Source organism: Dermacentor silvarum, chromosome 4, assembly GCF_013339745.2.
Source record: "Dermacentor silvarum isolate Dsil-2018 chromosome 4, BIME_Dsil_1.4, whole genome shotgun sequence".
NCBI lineage: Eukaryota > Metazoa > Arthropoda > Arachnida > Ixodida > Ixodidae > Dermacentor > Dermacentor silvarum.
Genome location: NC_051157.2, coordinates 26,954,798 through 26,973,885, shown reverse-complemented (window position 1 = coordinate 26,973,885; position 19,088 = coordinate 26,954,798). Strand labels below are relative to the sequence as shown.

General features: G+C 41.9%; 2 protein-coding genes across 8 annotated transcripts in view; one reads left to right on the top strand and one right to left on the bottom strand.

The window, feature by feature from the left end:
- LOC119449656 (UDP-glucose 6-dehydrogenase) overlaps positions 1-19,088 on the bottom strand; it is a 49,342-nt gene that overhangs the window by 15,169 nt on the left and 15,085 nt on the right. For 2 of the 7 annotated variants that reach the window (XM_049665352.1, XM_049665349.1), the window contains 2 exons: positions 2,088-2,225; positions 611-775 (listed from right to left, as the gene is read on the bottom strand). The exons of 1 other annotated variant lie outside the window; for it this stretch is intronic. In XM_049665352.1, the coding sequence (XP_049521309.1) occupies positions 611-775; positions 2,088-2,225 (303 nt within the window). Of the gene's footprint in view, positions 1-610; positions 776-2,087; positions 2,226-4,943; positions 5,142-11,550; positions 11,973-19,088 lie in introns of those variants that run through there. 4 more of the 7 variants (XM_037712878.2, XM_049665351.1, XM_037712877.2 and 1 more) reach the window with 4 other exon arrangements.
- Positions 16,287-18,433, top strand: LOC125944670 (uncharacterized). Its single transcript, XM_049665353.1, has 3 exons — positions 16,287-17,032; positions 17,092-17,191; positions 18,044-18,433. The coding sequence occupies exons 1-3, from the start codon at positions 16,785-16,787 to the stop codon at positions 18,185-18,187; spliced, it is 492 nt and encodes a 163-aa protein (XP_049521310.1). The 5' UTR covers positions 16,287-16,784; the 3' UTR covers positions 18,188-18,433.

The window sequence follows — 19,088 nt, the reverse complement described above, 5'->3', positions numbered from 1 at the left end:
ATGTACTCTCCATGGGCCTAAATAAAGGTGAACATGTTGCTTTATTTTTTCATGTGGAACTGTGTTTGGACATTACAAATGAAAAATTACATTACATCACATGATCAACAGTGGAAGAACAAGGGAAGCAATTAAAATTAGAGGAAAATCTTTTTGTGTTTTAAATATTGCAAGGCATTTTAGTTGAGGCTAGTTTTGACAGAAAAGAGAGAATTTAATGTTTTGATATCACAGTTTCATAATCGCTAACGGACCAGTCCAAGCCGTCCAAGAGGCGAGAGCAAGAGATGCTAACGTGCCATCCATTTAGTTGTGAGCAACGTGCGATTGAAATGTAGGTTATCAAACTGTTTCACATTTCACAAAAGCTTGTTAAAAAAGTTTGTTCATGTGGTGTTTGTAGTAATGAGGTTTCACTGTACCAACATGAGTGTAAACCTGTACATCCATAGGTACAACACAGCTTTTATCAGAATCAAATGTACCCTCACCTGACAAGTTTTAAACAAACATTAGACTAGACTGCAACACAGATTTTAAAGGCTTCTTAACACATCTCTATTTTGAAACCAGTTATTTCCAACAAATCTGGTGTGTTATTAAGACTTACCTGGAAGTTAGCTCCCTGAATGATGTTGGCCTTGAGGATACGGCTAATGCTCTCTGCAGCCTTGACTGGGACCGTGCTTTTCTCGACAACAATCTTTGGCGTAGTGGCCTTCTCAGCTATGCTCCTGGCAGCAGCCTCCACATACTGCAGGTCGGCTGCCCTTCCCTGAATCAGATATGCTCCCATTGTAACGGAATGCAAATTCTTGCCTCTTAAGTTCTAACTCAAATAAGATTTAATTGTATCTTCCTAGTACAAATGTACTCACCATGGGCATAAATGAAGGTGAACATGTTGCTTTATTTTTTCTTCATGTGGAACTGTGTTTGGACATTACAAATGAAAAATTACATTACATCACATGATCAACAGTGGAAGAACAAGGGAAGCCTTAGCCTGGAGCCAACGTTTTGATAATGGCACTTGCCGAAACATTGGTTCCAGGCCGAGGAGCCCCTTGTTTAGTCACTGCTGATCACTTCCAACCAAGTCTTCATCCTCCTGTCAGCCTCAGTGTTGTCAGGATTAGATCACGTTACACATTATGTCATGACATGAAATCAAGCTGCACAACACAGCATTACATACTGTACATACACTACACGAACACAACACCAGCATTACAATGTACAGGTGGATTCAAAGATTAGCCTCAGGAAATATCAGTACATACATTCAATACTTTTGAAAATAAACAGCACAACTTTTACGCAGACTATGCCCTATGGCCTACGTAAAAGTTGTGCTGTTTATTTCCATCATGTACGTTTTGTGACTCCTGTGAGACACTTGAACATCTCGTTTTAGAGTGTCCCGCATTCATTGCACAGCGCGCATTGCTAATTAAGGAATAAGGATTTATTGGACTGCAATGTGCAACCCTTGACGATTGCCTATTTCCAAGGGGGTGCGCTTCCCGACGTGACCCGGCCCATCGAGCCCTGCTAACTTTTATGAACGACACTGACTTCGCCTCTCGTTTATAGACATTATTTGTATTTTGTTTTGTTCTGTCTGTGTCTCCGTCATTTCTTCATTTCCTCATGTTTTCATTTCCTCTATTCCCTCCTCCTGAAAGAGTAGGCAGGCGTTGTGCCCCTCTCGGTGGCAGTTGTCAGCTTGCTCCCTCCCTATTTCCTTCATGTCCTTGTGTTATATGTGTACAAACCAAATAATAATAATAATAATGTACCAACTCGTCCAAATTTCTGCTCTTCAATACTTTTGACTGCACAACAAAGGCTCATGAACCAGAAAACAAAATTTTCTAATTGTGGAGATTGGAATTCAGATGTGGGTGGCGTGTGCTTTAAGAAGTTATGACCCATACAAAGCACAGAGCTGCTAGGCCTTGATGAATATAATCTTTCTTGTGACACCTATGCTTTACTAACTTTTGTTCCAGAGTTATATTTTGCATAAATGCGAGGCTATATTTCAAGTGACCAGTGAAAAAGAAGCGTGCAAGACTGCTCACCTTTCCAAACCCATAGTTCTTCGTTGGCGTGTTGACTGAAATGAAGATCAGATCAGCTTCCTGGATAGCCTTGTCTATGTCGCATGAAAAGAAGAGGTTCCGTCCACGACAGCTTTTGACAATGTCATCCAATTGAGGCTGAGTGGAAGAGGACATTGCATGCATTAGTATATGCAACATTAGTTTTGCTCTTGACACAATACTGAGATAAAAAAGAGAACCCTCCAAATTCGTCCCTAAACAAGCCTTAAGTATCCCAAGCGTTCAAACCTGAAATAAAAATGTGACATTTCAACCTGTACGTGTTTATGAAACAAACATATCGTATATGCTTCACTTTAAAGTTCATTACTCTTCATTAAATTACAAATGGAAGCCATTTGCATTACCTGAGGATATTCTTGAAGGGAGCCACTTCAGTAAGGTCAAGAAGCTGTTGTACATTATTCATGACATCAATTCCACACAATTAAATTGTGGGGTTTATTACATCTCAAACACAGTGGCTTATGAGGGACACCATAGTGGAGGGTTCTGAATTAATTTAGACTACCTAGCCTTTCTCAACGTGCAACAAAAGCACTCCATCCCCAATCACACTCCATCCCCATCAAAATGTGGGTTGGATTCCGAGCCACAGGCGGCTAGGAATCCAACCCACATCTTTGTGCTAAGCAGCACAACCCTATAGCCACAGCAGTTAGTACATTCTTTGTAAATGCACGTTAGTCATGTGTCCAGAATTCTGACAGTTTTGTTCTTTCATTTGATGGCTTCCAGATCGATCATCTTGATGCCTCCAAACGAAGTGCCGGATACAGGTGAGGCCATAGCAGTCTACTGACCGCGGGCCCAGACATGAAGGCGCTTTTACACTTCCTTAGAGATACTGGTCTTGATGAGCTACATTAGTTTGTTGAGTGCTGCAGCGTGTTTTGTGTATGTCATGTGTCTGTGCCCTGCCCTGTGCATATCATTTCATGTTTCATCATACTCATCTGCAGTTGCATGCTAGTTGTGTTGCCAGGAAAACCACCTCTGGGTTTCACGAGGAGCTTCTTCTTGTTATATATATCATGCCATTTGAATAACTAGTGGTAACTGCATCTCAATGATTAAACCAAACAGAGGGGCAGTTTACCAGCCATAAGACATCTATAGCAAGAAAAATTATTAAATAAGAAGATATTTGCACAAGATAGGGTGAAGTGTGGAACAGGGACTACTCTACTTATGGCTTATATTCCAACTAGACAACAACAAAAGACTTACAGATGTACATTGAATAAAGGACAGTAACAGATATTGCAAGAAAGACACTTAAGACAAAAGCTATTTCTGCCAGCATTACGGTTAGCAACTGTACAATGGTGGCAGGCAGAATGCTCACATTTGCAAGGAGATAAGCTGCTAAAGCAAGATCCATTTTATTTAAAAAGAACTACAGCAAACAGGGGGCATGCAAAATCCTGTAAGCAGGCTCTCCCACACATGTAGGTTGACTTGCATGAGACAGCCGACCTCATACTCACAGAGCTGTTGAAGCTGAGGGTCGGGTGCAAATGGTGATGTCAGAGGCACCAGTTCATATGCTCAGCTTTAATTCCACATTGACAATCTTACGTGGGTCAAATGAGAAGTGTGGAGAAGCACACTGTCAGAATTTCACGTGTCTTGCGTTTTATGTTAAAAGAAAAAGCCCTAATAAAGGAGTACTAAAGGTTGGGAAACATTTACAAGATATTTTAATGTGATACTGAAGTTAGTCTCGAAATGATGGACCTAGCGTCATCGACAATATCATGATGTCATGACATAGAGGAAAATTTGCTGACGTGTAGCAATAAGGTGAGGCATGATGATGATGCTCATAAAAAAAAAATAAGAGTGCTAAGCGTGTTCCTTTTGGCTCCACTCGCGTGCGAGAGCTGCAGCAATAGCAGGAACAAAGAAAGCCACTTTATGATGACATCATGACACATTCACCTCCCTGGTACCAAAATTGGTTTGTAGGAACAAGTATGAACGAGTTGCAAAAGAACAGATTCGTCAGTTTGTTGGTTTTGCATTGTAAAAACAAGAGCGCGAAAAAAACACAGATACAGTGACAGAGCTGGACACAACAGTGCTGAGATGTCCGGCTCATGTTTCTTAAAAATGCATTTTTCGCTTTAGAGTTGTAAAAACTTGAAGGCACATCTTTTGTTCGGCAAAATTTCACGCACAATAACGATGCAACCATTGCAATACTTAGTTTCAACATAGCACCTTGTGTGTACAGCTGCTGCAAATGCATGTGCTACATGCCAGAAGCACCTCAAAACAGCGCTATTCAAGTGGAAATAATGGAATCTAAAGAGCATGAAAGCATCAATGGAGGGGCTACAAAGGGACTGGACTGATACGCAGGCTTCTCCACAGGTCAAATATGCGCTAGCAGATGCTACATGGCAACTAAAATTTGCAATGAGGATGGGCTGCACTGTGCAGCCATTGTGCATGAAATTTTGCAATACAAGAAAGCTGCCTTGCAGGTTTTCCAACTGGTCTATTATAGTAAATTATTTAGGGTGCCATGACGCTTTCCAGTATATTCCGTACGATTTAAATGATTTGTAACTTCATTTAACGCACACAAAAAACAAACAAACAGAGAAGCCGGAAATGTCATGTAGAAATCCTTTCAAAAGTTATGCAAGGGATGAGCCTTATCGCAAAAAGTTATTCGAGTGTGCCTTAGCCTTAAGGCATAAAAGTACTCTACAAGCTGCAATCTGCAGGTAAATAAAAAAGCAACATGCATTTTGTTTCATGAAAGTTGAAAAGAAAGATCAACATACAAGCAAGTTTCCCAACCTCATAAATAGGCAGCTCATCAGAGTTCCACTGCTTGATGCGCTCAGGGCTCTTGTCTGCGACCACAACTTTGATGTCAGGGCACTTGTGGGCAATAACGCTGCACGTAGGACCCCCAACATAGCCGGCTCCTATGCAGCAGATGTTTTTCACCACCATTGCCTGTGCACAATGTTTCCACATGTTAATGAGACACTGGAGAGCAATGTAAAGTTAAGCTGGATTGATACGGTACACTTCTTTATTAACGAAATTGGAGAGAAAGAGAGAAACGAGAAGGGAAAATGAAATTGGAGGCTTGTAAAACAATGAGGGATGTAAAAATGGTAGACGGCTGGTGACACCACACTGGCTGAATGCCGTGATTTACACCTCCTCAAGGTGCTTTATAAGTCAACGGCCAACCTAAAACTGGATTTTGACAGTTACTTACAGTTTAACACGTCTGTAAGTACTTAATCAATACATGAACATACCCTCATTATGCCCCAGACTAGAACAAATGCTTACCAGTTAAAATTTTTTCCCAGAAACATAAGAGACTGGAACATACTTCCAAAAGAGGTCACGAACAAGCACTCGGTCTACTCTTTCCTATCCACTGTTGCTTGTCATTTATAAATGAAGAGTGATTTGTACTGTGCTGATCGTAATGTAAGTGCTATTTTTTAAATCATGTACCAGTGATCTAGCCTTGTTACATTCCGTTTTTGCTCTCTTTATTGAATTCATGTCCTTAGTAATCGGTACTGTTGTTCTGCGCAGTGATGTAAAAGCACCATTGTTTTTTCTTTATCAATTGTGATTTGACATTATTTTTTTTGTGAAAGTGTACTTTTTTTTTATGTACCATCCCTGCTTAGGCTGCCAAAAATCAGTCGGCAGTAACTTCAAATAAATAAATAAATAATTGAAAACCGCACCACACTGCCAGCTGATATCACTAATTTTCCTACTGTCTGCTCATGGCAATGTAATTGTTCATCAATAGAGAAAAATTGCGCGGCAATCAAAGTTATGCAAGCACTCAAACAGGCAGCATTTGGTAACTGTTCCTGCATAAGAACTGCTGAAATGGAAACAGTTCAAAATTCATGGCATCACACTTGCATCAACAGCATTATGGTTCAAGCGTAAAATTCAGAATGAGACTTTTCACCTTCATTTTCTCTGCTAATCATTTAGCTTTTCAGTCGGTGAGTCAAAAAAGGAATGATAAAAAAAAATAAGGGCAACATAATCTTACGATTTCAGCTATCACGTTTCATAGAGGTGTGTGAATAGCAGTTCTTGAGATAAAATTGAATACAAATTGAATAAGTACCCAGAAGTAAATCAAGTACAAATCGAATGTCAGAAGCAAATCGAATATCTGATATTTTTTTAATAGTTTGTGAATAATGTACTGTCTCCTCACCATTCATATCAAACAATTATAACATTTTGGTATTCACAATAAAATGTTTCTCTCAATACAATGCACATAATAAAGCATGCTTTATTAAAAGCACAAAGGAAGTACATATTAGGAACAACTAAGCAGATTATTTGCAAATTGAGGGCTCTTGGGAGAATTGTGGTCCTGAATTATTATATAAAATATATAGAGGTCACTCTGTGGACCAATTGATATATGTGTATACCGTTGTGACCAATGTTACGATAACCAAACTAGTAACATTGGTTGCAACCAGACAGCATGCCATCAGCGATGACGGCAGAGCGAAAAAAAAAACGAAAAAACTTTTCCTTTAGTCTGAGTTGTCGCAGCAGATGGTGCTGCTATTGTATAACATATGTTGCAATGAAACACATTCTGATTTAATGTGAAGATAGGACACACATGCTGCATCTATTAATAGTACCAGACAATACTCACTGCCAAATGCCATGACTAAGCAACATTTTCTGGCGAGTGATTGGGCTTAGCTGGAAAAATCTGGCTGACAAATCTGGCCCTAGTGTGTTGTGTCTGTTGTGGATGGGATGAAAAATATTGCACTTTTGCTTGAACTTCATGTTTGATCGTGTACAGTCAACAACATAACATACTTCAAAAGTATTAGAAAGATACTATTCGTATTTGCAAAAAAGTTACTACTCAATTCGAGGACTTAATCGAATGGGTCAACATTCAATGCGTTATTCGAAAGTTTAGAATATTTGCACACCCCTAATGCAGACCTGCCAACCTTAAATTGTATAAAATACTACCATCAAATCCAGAAAATACTAACATTTGGGGAAAAGTACTCAAAATTGCTTTTTTATGAGATAGTACACTGTTTATTAAAACGAATTAGCTGACTGTTCTACAGATACGCTGTGAAAACGCACGCTGCTCTACATACACAGCAAAAACGATCTACTTCACTGAAAAAATTTGGAAGATGCTTAAGCTTCGCCTTTAAGAGTGGAACGCGACAGCATTCAAACATCCCTAGCTGCTTATCAGGCTTTTTTCCCATATATTCAAATTACAATTCGACGCTATCACGTCTGTAGGTTGTGGTTAAGTCGTACTTTGCAATTTTTCTCACGGATTTTACTTTGAGAAATTACATTTTTGTTCACTAATGCCTTGCGCCGCACAAAGGGCCTACCCGTCGGGGTGGTTCAGGATGATGTGGTTCGGCATGATTATTTCTGCCAACAACACTGGGGCGCTTGCGCCAACACCAACGCCGGATTTTCTGTGACACGGGGCCCTTAACACTATCACGTTAAAACAGAAATGTCCATCATATTTATTTGTGAAATATTCGTTCAACGGCGGCCAAAATGTCACCTGCGTTTTAGTGGTCGGACTGCTGGCAGTAGGTGCAAATAATCGAGTAGGCCAGAAAAGTTGGCTCTGAAATATAGCTCGGCTACAGAATGTGGATGGACTCCATGTGAGGACTCTCTACTTGAACATCAGATGTGAGAACCTCAGCTACTTCACCTCTAGCAGACTTGGAAGCAGCTTGCAAAACTTGAATGATGCAAAAACATTGTGAAAAACAATAAATTAAGTAAACCAACTAAATGACATAATGGCACCGCGAGCGATACATCCAGCTGTCTACCTTTCAACTTGTTTTACTATAACACAAAGATCCAATGAGATGTGTTTCACAATGTATGCGGCATGTTTTAAATATAATTATTTTCGTTGGTGCTTTTGCTTTTGATCCACTATCTCGGCATGCACAATTGTGCACAACACAGTGCCCAAAGAGGGTATGCAATATTCAGATATGTTTAGTTGAATCAAAGGTTTGGCATAAGTACTGCTTATGCTAAAGGGGTGGCTAAACAGGCACTTGTTGATAGAAAGTAGTGAAGTAGTGGGCTTACATTGCTGTTAAAGGAATTACAGCGTGCCATAATGAGATGCTACCTGTTGTCTTTATACAGTGCCCCAATTTTTAATTCCAACAACTTTAAGAAAAGATTTTGCACTTACAGTTGCTGTTGTCACTCGAACATTGAACACCATTTTTTGTTACGTATCATTTAATGAAACACTTGACATCTTTGCTTGCCTTCTCAACCTGGATGAAAATTAATATTACTACTGGAAGTGCCCTTCCACTCTGTACAAGTGAGTTGCTACAGAGAGATTGACGTTTTGCTGCCTGTATGCAATCAGAAGTTAGGATAAGACTGGCATATAGCGACATTAAATGTTTTTCTTTCTTAGGTGATGCCAACAAAACACAATGAAACCTTATTAGGGTGTCTCAGTGAACAAAAAAGCACCTGTAAGCACACAATCTTCTCTTTTAATTGTTAGAACAAACACAAAAGTCGCTGTATTTATTACGTCAGTAGAAGAATGCTTAGTTTTTCGACTCCAGTGAAGGCAAGTAGCTTGTCTGGCACCCTCTTCCAAGTTTTAAGCTATAAATGCCATACAATGATGATATAAACTTTGGTAATCTGTATCTTTCATGTGACCCTTCTAACACTCCTCTGCTCTCACTTAACATTCTTCACCGTTCACAGAAAATTTCTATGCGGTTATTTCGGCGTTTGCTGTCTGCCACAGCCTTTGTCAAGTGGCTGGAATATTTGGTGCTAAAGCAGTTTGATCAACCTTTCTTTCTAAAATTTTTTTATTGAGGAAGTGTATCCATAATCTTGTAAGGAGAAAGGAAAGAAAGCTTTATAGAAGCTTGACTAGCCGTCATTCCCCATGAGGACATACAGCAGTGGCAGGCATGGTACAATTCTCGTTCATCTTGGTAACAGAAAACAATTTCAAAAGCACCACACAGGTGTAACGAAACAAAATTAATGAATTAGACTTTAGTACATGACATGTTGTACACACACCTATGAAGTTGGGCATAGGTAGACAAATAACATGTATGTGTAGTATATGGACATGGAATATCACAAAGACACCCCATCCCGACGGCGCTCCAGTCAGGCTGTGAGCGAAGCGCCAACGGAACCTTGACCCCCTGAAGTACCACAGTTTCATCACATACCTTCCTGCGATAACCGAATACTTGCTTTAGATAAATATATGAACGAACTACAACATGTCTACTGCGCCATTGTAATGGAATCGAGGAGACACAGAGACAGAACCTGTTCCTGGCCCAACTGTTCTATTCTTCCTTTTCGTCGTCATCCCCCAAAGCCCGCCTTGCGAGCGCACGCGGCCAAGTTCACTTTGTCTTTACACTACGAACATCTACAAAGTTTAATTACGTGAAAAAAACAAAATCATGCGATAACGCTCAGCAACGCACAGAACACTGCATGGCTCTGTGCTAAGCATCAATGCATAGAAATTTAATTGAACAGCATGAAAACGCAGACTGAACACAACTCTAAACCAAAGCAGCAAATGTGTTCAAGTGTGGAGCCATATCAAAGCACAAAGCACAATTTAAAAAAAAATAATAATAGCGAATAAAACAAATAGAAAGTGGCCAAATAAAAGACAGGAATGCTCTGAAACAAAGATATAGGAAAATAACACTACATGGTGTAAAGCGATAACAATTTATACTGGTAAGAATAGTGTGTTAAGTTCAAATAACTTGAGTCGAGGTATGCCAACCATGTTTCTAAGGTACTTATTTTAAAAAAATTTAATTAAATTATGGGGTTTTACGTGCCAAAATCACGATCTGATTATGAGGCACGCCGTAGTGGGGGACTCCGGAAATTTGGACCACCTGGGGCACCTAAATCTAAGTACACGGGTGTTTTTGCATTTCGCCCCCATCGAAATACGAAATACTTATTTAGGATATTAGTCCCTTGGTACTGTAATGTTTGTGTTCCATAATTGTATAAAAAATTTATAATAAAATGAGAGAATTTTTCAATATTCAGGGTTCTTTGCATGATACTTTGTGGGAGCTTTCATCACAAGCCTGCTTGGTGTAGTATGGATATTGCTCTTTTGATTAGTTTCCTGAATTATAGATGTGCACTGCTAGTAGCTATAGGCGTCCTATACAAGTATTACATGAAGGCACGCAAACAATGTTTCTACCGGAAAACTATGGGCAGAGCGTGCGATTACTCTCCACCACTTTTCGTTGGAACCAAGACAATTTCTTTTAAGTTAGTTGAAGTAGTCGTAGCCCAGACCAACATGGAACTAGCTTAGTTGAGACAAAAAGAGTGAGTTACTACAAGAGCAACATTATATTAGAAGGAAGGTAATTGCTGTGCCAGTAAAGTAAGCCTATTACGGAGGCTATTTTTGATGTTTAACAGTCAATGTGGTTATCCCAAGACATGCTTGAAACAAATATGACGCCTAGTGTTTCAAACTCACTTATTTTGCAATGGGTGAGAAGACGTACAGCTAACACAGCTCGGGCACATTTGCATTGCAAATGATGCTGTCGTCTCACTTGTAAAGAGTATGCGTTGCATATGACATACTTGCTACTTATATATGGAATATCTAAGCTACACGTACCTTGAGTGCTGCATAAATGTGAAGAGCTGTAGGCACAAAAAAAAAAAAAAAAGATAAAGAAGGACAACTGCTGTATTCTGTTCTGGCCTCAAGCTGCAAGTGTCTGGTACTGCACCTGACATCAAGGCATTGTGTCACAGCTACTAACACGTCACGATTACTACAGTTAATGCGTGGCATAAAGAAAGCTCGGACTTACAGGCTGACGGATTTAGGTACAACAGGTTTAGTCTTTACCTATGATAGTCTCTGTAACTGTAAATTTGTTTACTCTTACTGTAATAAGCTAAACTACGACTTCAAGAATGAGAAAAAATATTTAAATTGGACTTGTCTTTGAGTAAAAAGAAGGCAAAAAGAAGGCTGAGAAGCTGCTGCCGGCAGCGTAGACGTGGTGCTCCACGTGGCTCATAAACAGTCTGCCCAAGGGAACCAACTCGCGAAAGCGCACACAAGCGAATGAGTACTGTGCGTGACGTAAGTACAGCACACTCGTAATGGATAGAATCTTGAGATACGAAATACTATCCTCGGCATACAATTTTCCGGGCGTTGCCGCGCTCCTCAGAAACCCACCTCTAGACAGGAAACGGGATTCCAAGAACTGGACCCCGACATTTAGCCCAGGCAGCTCTGTTCAAGATCAATGACCACTTGCGATGAGGAGCTTACCTTAGTTTGTTGAAGGCCACACAGAACTTTACGTGTTGCTCGAGCCGGAGTTCACTTCGTTTGTCGTCCTGTTCACAGCCTGGTCACGACTGCGGCTCAGTAGCGTTTGACGTGGCCCTGATCAGAAACCACCGCTTTGACAGCAAGACGCTACGCCTACCACACCGACACTTTCCCCAGTCGGGCGATCGAAGCTAGAAACACAGCACGCCGCTCCGGATGGTAGCCACTCCGTACCGCGCAAACTTTGCGTGTTGCATTCGTTTCCGTTGCGCATAGAGTGTCAAATAAAAAACGCAGCCAACTCACACCGAATACAGCATGGGAATGTAGAAACCACAGACACTAAACCCCAGGCAAGCCCTAAACCACCATGTAAACCACCGTGGAACAACTGCGCGAAACCATAGAATAAATGGCGAAACTTGCGATCTCGTCTCGCCAGGGCCCGCACACACTCGAGTTCACCAAATGGCCACAGAGGGCGAAAAATCAACCCCGGCGCGTTCCAGCATGAAGTGTGCAAGTGGAGCTACTATAATTTAGTTGCATACTTTAGTTTGTATTTTTCCTGCTAGGGGCGCTCTACGCGGCTCAATATTTGATCTATTAGTGTATATATAATAACCGACAAACATAATTACGGTGTAATTTTTTACAAAATAAGCATTCTATTGTTTTTATTGGACTTACGTTATTAAAGTTTGTGCATTGTTACTTGAATAAAAGTTTTGAGGCCTCATTGACGTGTGATCAGCAGCAGCCCACTGGTATCAATGTGCCGTTTATCGATTCAAATTGTACGGCGGTAATATTTGCGAACGGGGTGGTCGTTTCCTTTGAGCAGCATCACGCAGGTTCTTTTTAATTAGATATCAATAGTATATCGGCCAGTTTATGCGTACAAAATTCCATAGGTACCACCCAAGCGAACGTGTTTAAAGATGGTGAACTTTATCAGCTGCGGCGTTTCGCTGGCATAACGGCTGCATGCACGGCTTCCGCCGTTAGTGATCTGCCGCGTCTGGCTGCTTAAAAAAAAAAAAAAAAAAAAAAAGTGCTAACCAGCGCGAAAATTTATCGCTGGAACCGAGCACAGTCTACTTAAAGTCCCTAGATAATTTTTGCTTTCTTTAAGTAGCGACAAGCTGCTTTGAAGCACCGCCGACGAATCTCATTGGGTGGCGCTCATTCCGGTAGCCATGTTCTTCCTAACGCTGTTCACCCGCAATCATTTGCATGCTGCTGCGAGCGTCGCATGCTATCAGGAAGATAATGGCGGCCGACGGAGTAGATGTCGCTACTTAAAGAAGAGTAGGGGTACTTAAAGAATAATAGGGGTACAGTGGCTAGAAGGGGGGAGGTGAGAGCAACGGCGGCGGTGGAGTGAACTAGAATGTAGCACTGTGGAAGGTACAGTTTCCCTTCTCTAAGTTTGTATGGGTGTTCTGTGGTCCCGCTTCATGCGGCGATCGACGTGATCTCTAGTAGATCACATCGCGTGTCGGGCAGACACTTTGCGCCATCTGTCATTAAAGAAGTAAGATAGCAGAAAAAGCTTTGCCTCAGAGATGATGATGATAAAATGCGGCTCGAAGTGCAGTTCACGAACAGCTCAATCAGGGTCCAGCGGCTTGTCAAGCCTGTGGAGATTTCGCTGGCAAACAAGCCTTTGGTTCAACAAGGCTGATTCTTGGGCTAGTTGGTACGGTTTCCTCATATTGGCAAAGCCTTTAGCGCAATTAAAAAAAAAAAAGACAGGGACGTGACAGAGACACAGGACAGCGCGGTCCTGTGTCTCTGTCACGTCCCGGTCTTTTTTGAATTGCGCTAAACCCACGAAACACACAAGCAGCTATTTGATGTCTAAAAGATGTCTTGAACGGATATTTCAAAAGTGTAATAGCTGTCCTGGTCAAGACATTTTCTAGCCGTGGACGTCTACAGGTACTTCAGTAAGCCCTGCTAACGTTACGCTAAAAGTTGGCTAATAAACATCTCGACAAGAACAACTTCAAGAATTGCATTAGACGTTCCCAGAATTCTGTAATAATGACTTTGGAAACATTATGCAGGCTTTTATAAAACATCTTGACAAGAACAAGTTAAGAATTTTATTAGACATTCCCAGAATTCCGTTACAAATTATAACATAATTCTGGTGACGTCTAACAAAATTCTTGATTAAGCTATAAAAGCCTGCATATTGTTTCCGAAATCATAACGTATAATGGCTTCAGAAACAATATGCAGGCTTTTATAGCTGTCTTTAAAGCAGCATTTATAGATTGTCATTCTACAGTGACGTGGTAAGGAAAATTATTGGCCACTTCTTCCGCATACCATGCATCCGTATGCTAGCTTCATAGTACACGTTACTATATAGAAATGAAAATTAAATTGAAGCATTACATTATATTATTTATAATCACTTGCATAAAATTGTTTTACATATATCAAATGTGCAATACACATCCAAAGCAAATGAGCATAACAAGTGCAGAAAAAAATTACCTGACCTTGTGAGAAAGCGGCTTTATTGACTAATAAATTAAAGGACATGCAGAATTATTTTACAAATTTTTTTAATACAGTAGAAAAGGTGACCACCGAAAATAAGACGTAGCTGCAGTAACCACAGCAATCCAGGTCCCTTCCCTCTTGGATACCGCTGGCTGTCCACAGAAGTTCACTCTGTAATACAACGGCGAAGAAAAAAGTGAGTAAGCGACACTTGATTTACAATAAAGATGTGTGATTCGGTATTTCAAATAGCAACATATGTGCCGTTGTTTTACCACGGTCACATTTACTTTCTAAATTTAAGCAATACTTTCACTCAAAATCTTATGCTGTACGACGACGTTCAGAATTATGTTGCAGATATGATATGAAAAAGCTACTGTAGAGTGAAATTAAAACTGGCAAATGGTTTGATCCACACACGACTTGCAGTAGGTCATTAGCAGTTATATGGTTTGCAAACACATCTCTTACAAGACTATGCTACTTTTATTTAAGTAGTGGTGTTGGTGAGTTGTAGCAACAGGTGGGCTTAGCCGGACATTTAAGGCCGGCAACTGCTCCTTCCGAGTGTCTCTTACAATATCCCTGCGGTATTGTACCACATGTCAATAAAACCATTCTCTTCCTAAAGGGACCCTAAACACTTAACTAATCATAGAATGGCCTCACTATATTAAAGGACGTCGTCTCACGAATCTCATGCCGCAAAAAGTTTTCCAATCCTCCAACTATAAGTGAAGTTACCACACCAAAGCAAGACTATTTTCCTGCCTGCTAGCGTGCTGGAAGCTACACAGAGGAGAAGCCAAGAGAGCAAAGTCCCGGTATACTACGCAATGCAGCACGCTGCTACCATCTTAAAGGCCACACGCAGCTAGAATTTCTGTAATCATTCAACCAATTATGTGAAACTCCGGCTTTACCTCCCAGGTCACAAAAGAACCTTCTCCTACATACAGTGCATGCAAATATATTCGAGTCTAAACTTCGCGCCCGCACGGGCCCGCCAAAACAAAAGTGGCGTGCAAGTTGTAGCAGGTAAACGTATACGTATACCGTAAGGAACTGCACCGTATCTGCAGGCGCTGGTCAAGGCTTGAACGTGAGCAAAAGACTTCGGAAGAGAAGCATGAGCATTGGCGAGCGAACGCTTGCGAGCATGAGCACGGCCCTTTGAATCGATCGCGGAAACTTCAGCGCGCCCCACTGGTGCGGTTGGTGACGATAGCTGGTATCGCAATTCCAGCTTATTCACTGCTTGTTCGCGCAAAGGGAACGGAAGGCACGGCTCTGATAAGGACGCTGAACGGGCGCGCACGTGTGCGCCCGGCCGTTTTCTTTCTTTTTTCTAAACTTTGACTGTCGTGACAGACTGACCGAGTGAAAAAATCGGAAAGGAATCAAATAACCCCGCAGGCTTTTTCTGCTTGTTCACCCAAAGGGGGAAAGCAGCGAAAGGCTATATGATGCGACGTTAACGGATTGCATGTAGCTTGTTAAAGTCGCACGGAATGTAACGCTGCGCGTCGGGCACGCGCATTTTAAATATTTTTCACTTTCACGCGCACGCCCAAGCATGTCGCACATTTTCCGACAAAAACATCTAAAAAGTTCTTGAGTTATACGCTCTCAAGGCGTTCACCAAGGTATACTCCGGTGACGCCAGAGGTGGGCTGTTACCACAGCTGAAACACAATAGCATATATTTAATTAACCGTGCTTCCTGCTACATAATGTTTCCAACAACATCTGTTTAACGTCGTCGCGTAGATCAAGACATCTATAGCCGTTTGTAGCCGTTCCGAGAAGTTTTCAAGACGTTTTGTGTTTCGTAGGAAGGCTTTGCCAATATGAGGAAGCCTTTGGTGTTCATCTTTCGGAGCCCTAAAGAACCATAACTTGCGCGCGTGGGCTGTTATCGTACCATGTCAGTGGTTGACGCATATGATGGCACGATCGATGACCAAAAACAACTTGATTTATTAACGATGCATTCGGATTACATGATCAGCATCTCGGCGGGTGCGTCTTCACGCCTCGAACGCTCGTCGTCCCGCTACCCGCTCCGACCAATAGGTGTTGTAATGCAATGAACTCTAAATGACGTTATGGTAATTGTAAAATAAAACGTCGTTGTTTCTAGCTAAAATAGTATATTTGGCTGAGTGGTGATATCAAAAACTCTAAAAAATGTACCACGGCATTCAGGGGCGCGATTTTGTACGCGTTCCAAAATGGAACGGAGGCGGTTCGTTCTTTACGTCACGAAATAGGCGGTCCGCCATGTTCGCGAGGACGAGAGGAAGCAAAGAGCCAATGAGCGAAGTGGACGCCTGCGTCACGCTTTTGACGTCTGCTTGGGGACCGTATAACATACTTAGAAGCGTTTCTAACATGTTGAGAAATATCTGGCTATTATGAATGAGTAGCAAAATGTGTTGGTGTTGCTTTTCAAAGATTCAGTTTGGAATGCGGAACGAGTTAAACAAATTATTGCGGTTAATGTCTTGAAATGGCGCTAGGTGGTGTCGCAATTTTGCGAAACGTTTAGTGGTGGCGCTATCCACTACCCCGTTTCAAGCAATGCTTGTATGCATGTCTCCACCACTATTAAAATTCAAACGGCGCGAGTTTTGAAGCGGTTGGTTCGGTCGAGCCGTTACGTGCGGAGAGCCATGTAGGAAAACGTGCCGGCTTCTGCACCCGTTATGGGACCGCGCGTTTCCGAGGGCCAGCGGGAGACGGTGCTCGCTTTTATGGAGCCGCATCTCCAGCTGGCTTTAAGATCCAGCGAGCTGGGGCCGGGCTTCAGCCTTGTCGACCGACGACGGCTGTGGCAGCAGCTGGCCGACGTGCTGAACGCGGAAGGGCCCGTTGTGAAAACGGTCGACCAGTGGAGGAAGCAGCAGGTCTACGAGGCCCGCCGCGATGCTACCGCTATAGCCCAAGAGCAAATGTGAGTGACCGTCGAATGGTCCGGGCGATTTGTCCTTCGACATTGGTGTGTATTTTCAGAAGCACTGGAGGGGGTCGCGCACCCGGCTTCCGGGGCCGAGTGCTCCAGCTGACGGGCGCGGTCCGCTTCCGTGGCGTCACCGACCTACCCTACCAAGAGGTAAGCACACTGCCGGCGTAATATCATGCGTTCCTGAACGGTGCCGACTTAGAGTTTGCCATTATCTGTAAGTGGTACCTTTAGCAGAACGCGACACTGTTGGTGAACAGGAAAATAGCGTCGGAAGCTTTAGGTTGGTAGATCCTTCGGTGTCATTTTACGTGAAGGACATAAATATTATTTATGCTCTGTTATCATAAGTGAATCATGAATCTGGAAAACAAGCCAACTTTTGATGTAAATAAGAAATATGCGCTGTATTAAGGACTCGGTATCCTATCTTGCCAACGATCAACAGCCGGGCAAAAGGTTGGTTGGCCCTGAAAAGGGTTGTTTGGTGGTAAGAGATGAATTTGAGTAGATGACTGAAAAGTAGTTCCAACAGGTCCTTGTCTGCCCAAACGAAGAGGGCATAGCTTGTACATGACGCGTGACACTGCCAAAGGATGCCATCAGGCCAGTGGCTCTTCAACAGAGAGAGAGAGAGAAATCACTTTTTTTTATTCTGTGATAAAAAATGCATCAGTGCCCCGAGTCCAGGGCGTCGCTTGCGGCATGCTTCAGCGCTAGGCCGATGAAGTCCCCAAGGAATCGTTGGTCGTGAAGGGTGGTTGCGGCGGTCAGCCACTCGGAGGAAGGGGTAGAAGGTTTGGGTAAGGGGGGTAGTTTTGGATGGCATTGCCATAGGATATGTGATGTGTTAGGAGGATAGACACTACAGTGGCTACAGCGAGGGAGGTGGGCAATTGTTGTGCACGTTGCAATTCTTGACAACAACAGCTTCCAGCGATGAGCTGGTTGCGAGTAATCAGCAACTCATATGAACAATTCCACCACAATTATTCATTTCAGGTGCTGCGAAGGATCGAACAATCCATCACCCGGCTCGCCATCGCGGCAGAGAGGACGGCAGCGGCTCAGGAGGGCATACTGGAGAAGGTGCGCTCCCTGGCACTAGTCGTAGCTGGCCACCTGCAACAAGAAAGGAGGAATTAATTTATTGTTTATTTTCACCTATTCAATTTCATTTTAGTCATTTATTGTTTTATGAGTTCAATTTATCTTGTTTATTTATTGTTCTTTGAGTTTTATATCTTCACTTTCATTTTATGCACTTATTGTTGCTTCATTTTGAGTTTTACTGTTTAAGTTTCATTGTTGCCTTGTATGAGTAATGCAGGAGGATTTTTTGGACGAAAGGTGTAATGCGTGCACCCATTTTTGTATCGTAGTATTTTCCTCTTTCTATTATACTAATCCAGCTGCAACGCCAGCGTGCTTTCTTTTATTTACACATTTCGAAGACACTGGAATCATTACAAGTAGTTGTCGATTTCTGTGTATGGGTTTTGTACTGTGATATTTATATGCTTCACTATGTTTTGTAGCTTACTGCACTCATTATGAAGTGTTACCGCATAGTGTTTGCACTGTGATATTTTCATTTCGGCACAGTGATGCTAAGGTACAACTACAATGTGGTCTTTTTTCAGAGCACCAAACTAGTCACTCTGCAAGTTGCATAGTTTCACAAATGAAAATGGCCATCATCATTGCACCACGCCGGTGATTGGTTTCCTCTAGTTTTCGTTCCAAGTGAGCAGAATAAGTTTTAAGTGTAACACGTTCTGGGTGCTGTGAGATTGCAGAGCTAATTATTCATGTTGTATGTAATTTATGTTTCATCACAGCTGGCAAGTGCACTCACCTTTCTACAATTATGATTCACCTGTTCTTTAGCATCACACTGCAATTGCTGTCGAAAAATGAATGCTTCTGGTCAGTGACTCATAACACTGAGAAGGGAATGGACATACCTGTCAAAGTCATACTTTCTTGCAAGGTCACTTAAATGTAACTGCAAGTTTTATTTGCCGTGGTGAATACGAATTGTGTG

What these genes read in the sequence shown, in the direction of transcription:
- LOC125944670 (XM_049665353.1), top strand. Translation starts at nt 16,785, where the DNA reads ATGGGACCGCGCGTTTCCGAGGGCCAGCGGGAGACGGTGCTCGCTTTT. An exon ending in GCTATAGCCCAAGAGCAAAT is followed by an intron (nt 17,033 to 17,091) that starts GTGAGTGACCGT and finishes GTGTATTTTCAG; the next exon opens with AAGCACTGGAGGGGGTCGCG. An exon ending in CCGACCTACCCTACCAAGAG is followed by an intron (nt 17,192 to 18,043) that starts GTAAGCACACTG and finishes TATTCATTTCAG; the next exon opens with GTGCTGCGAAGGATCGAACA.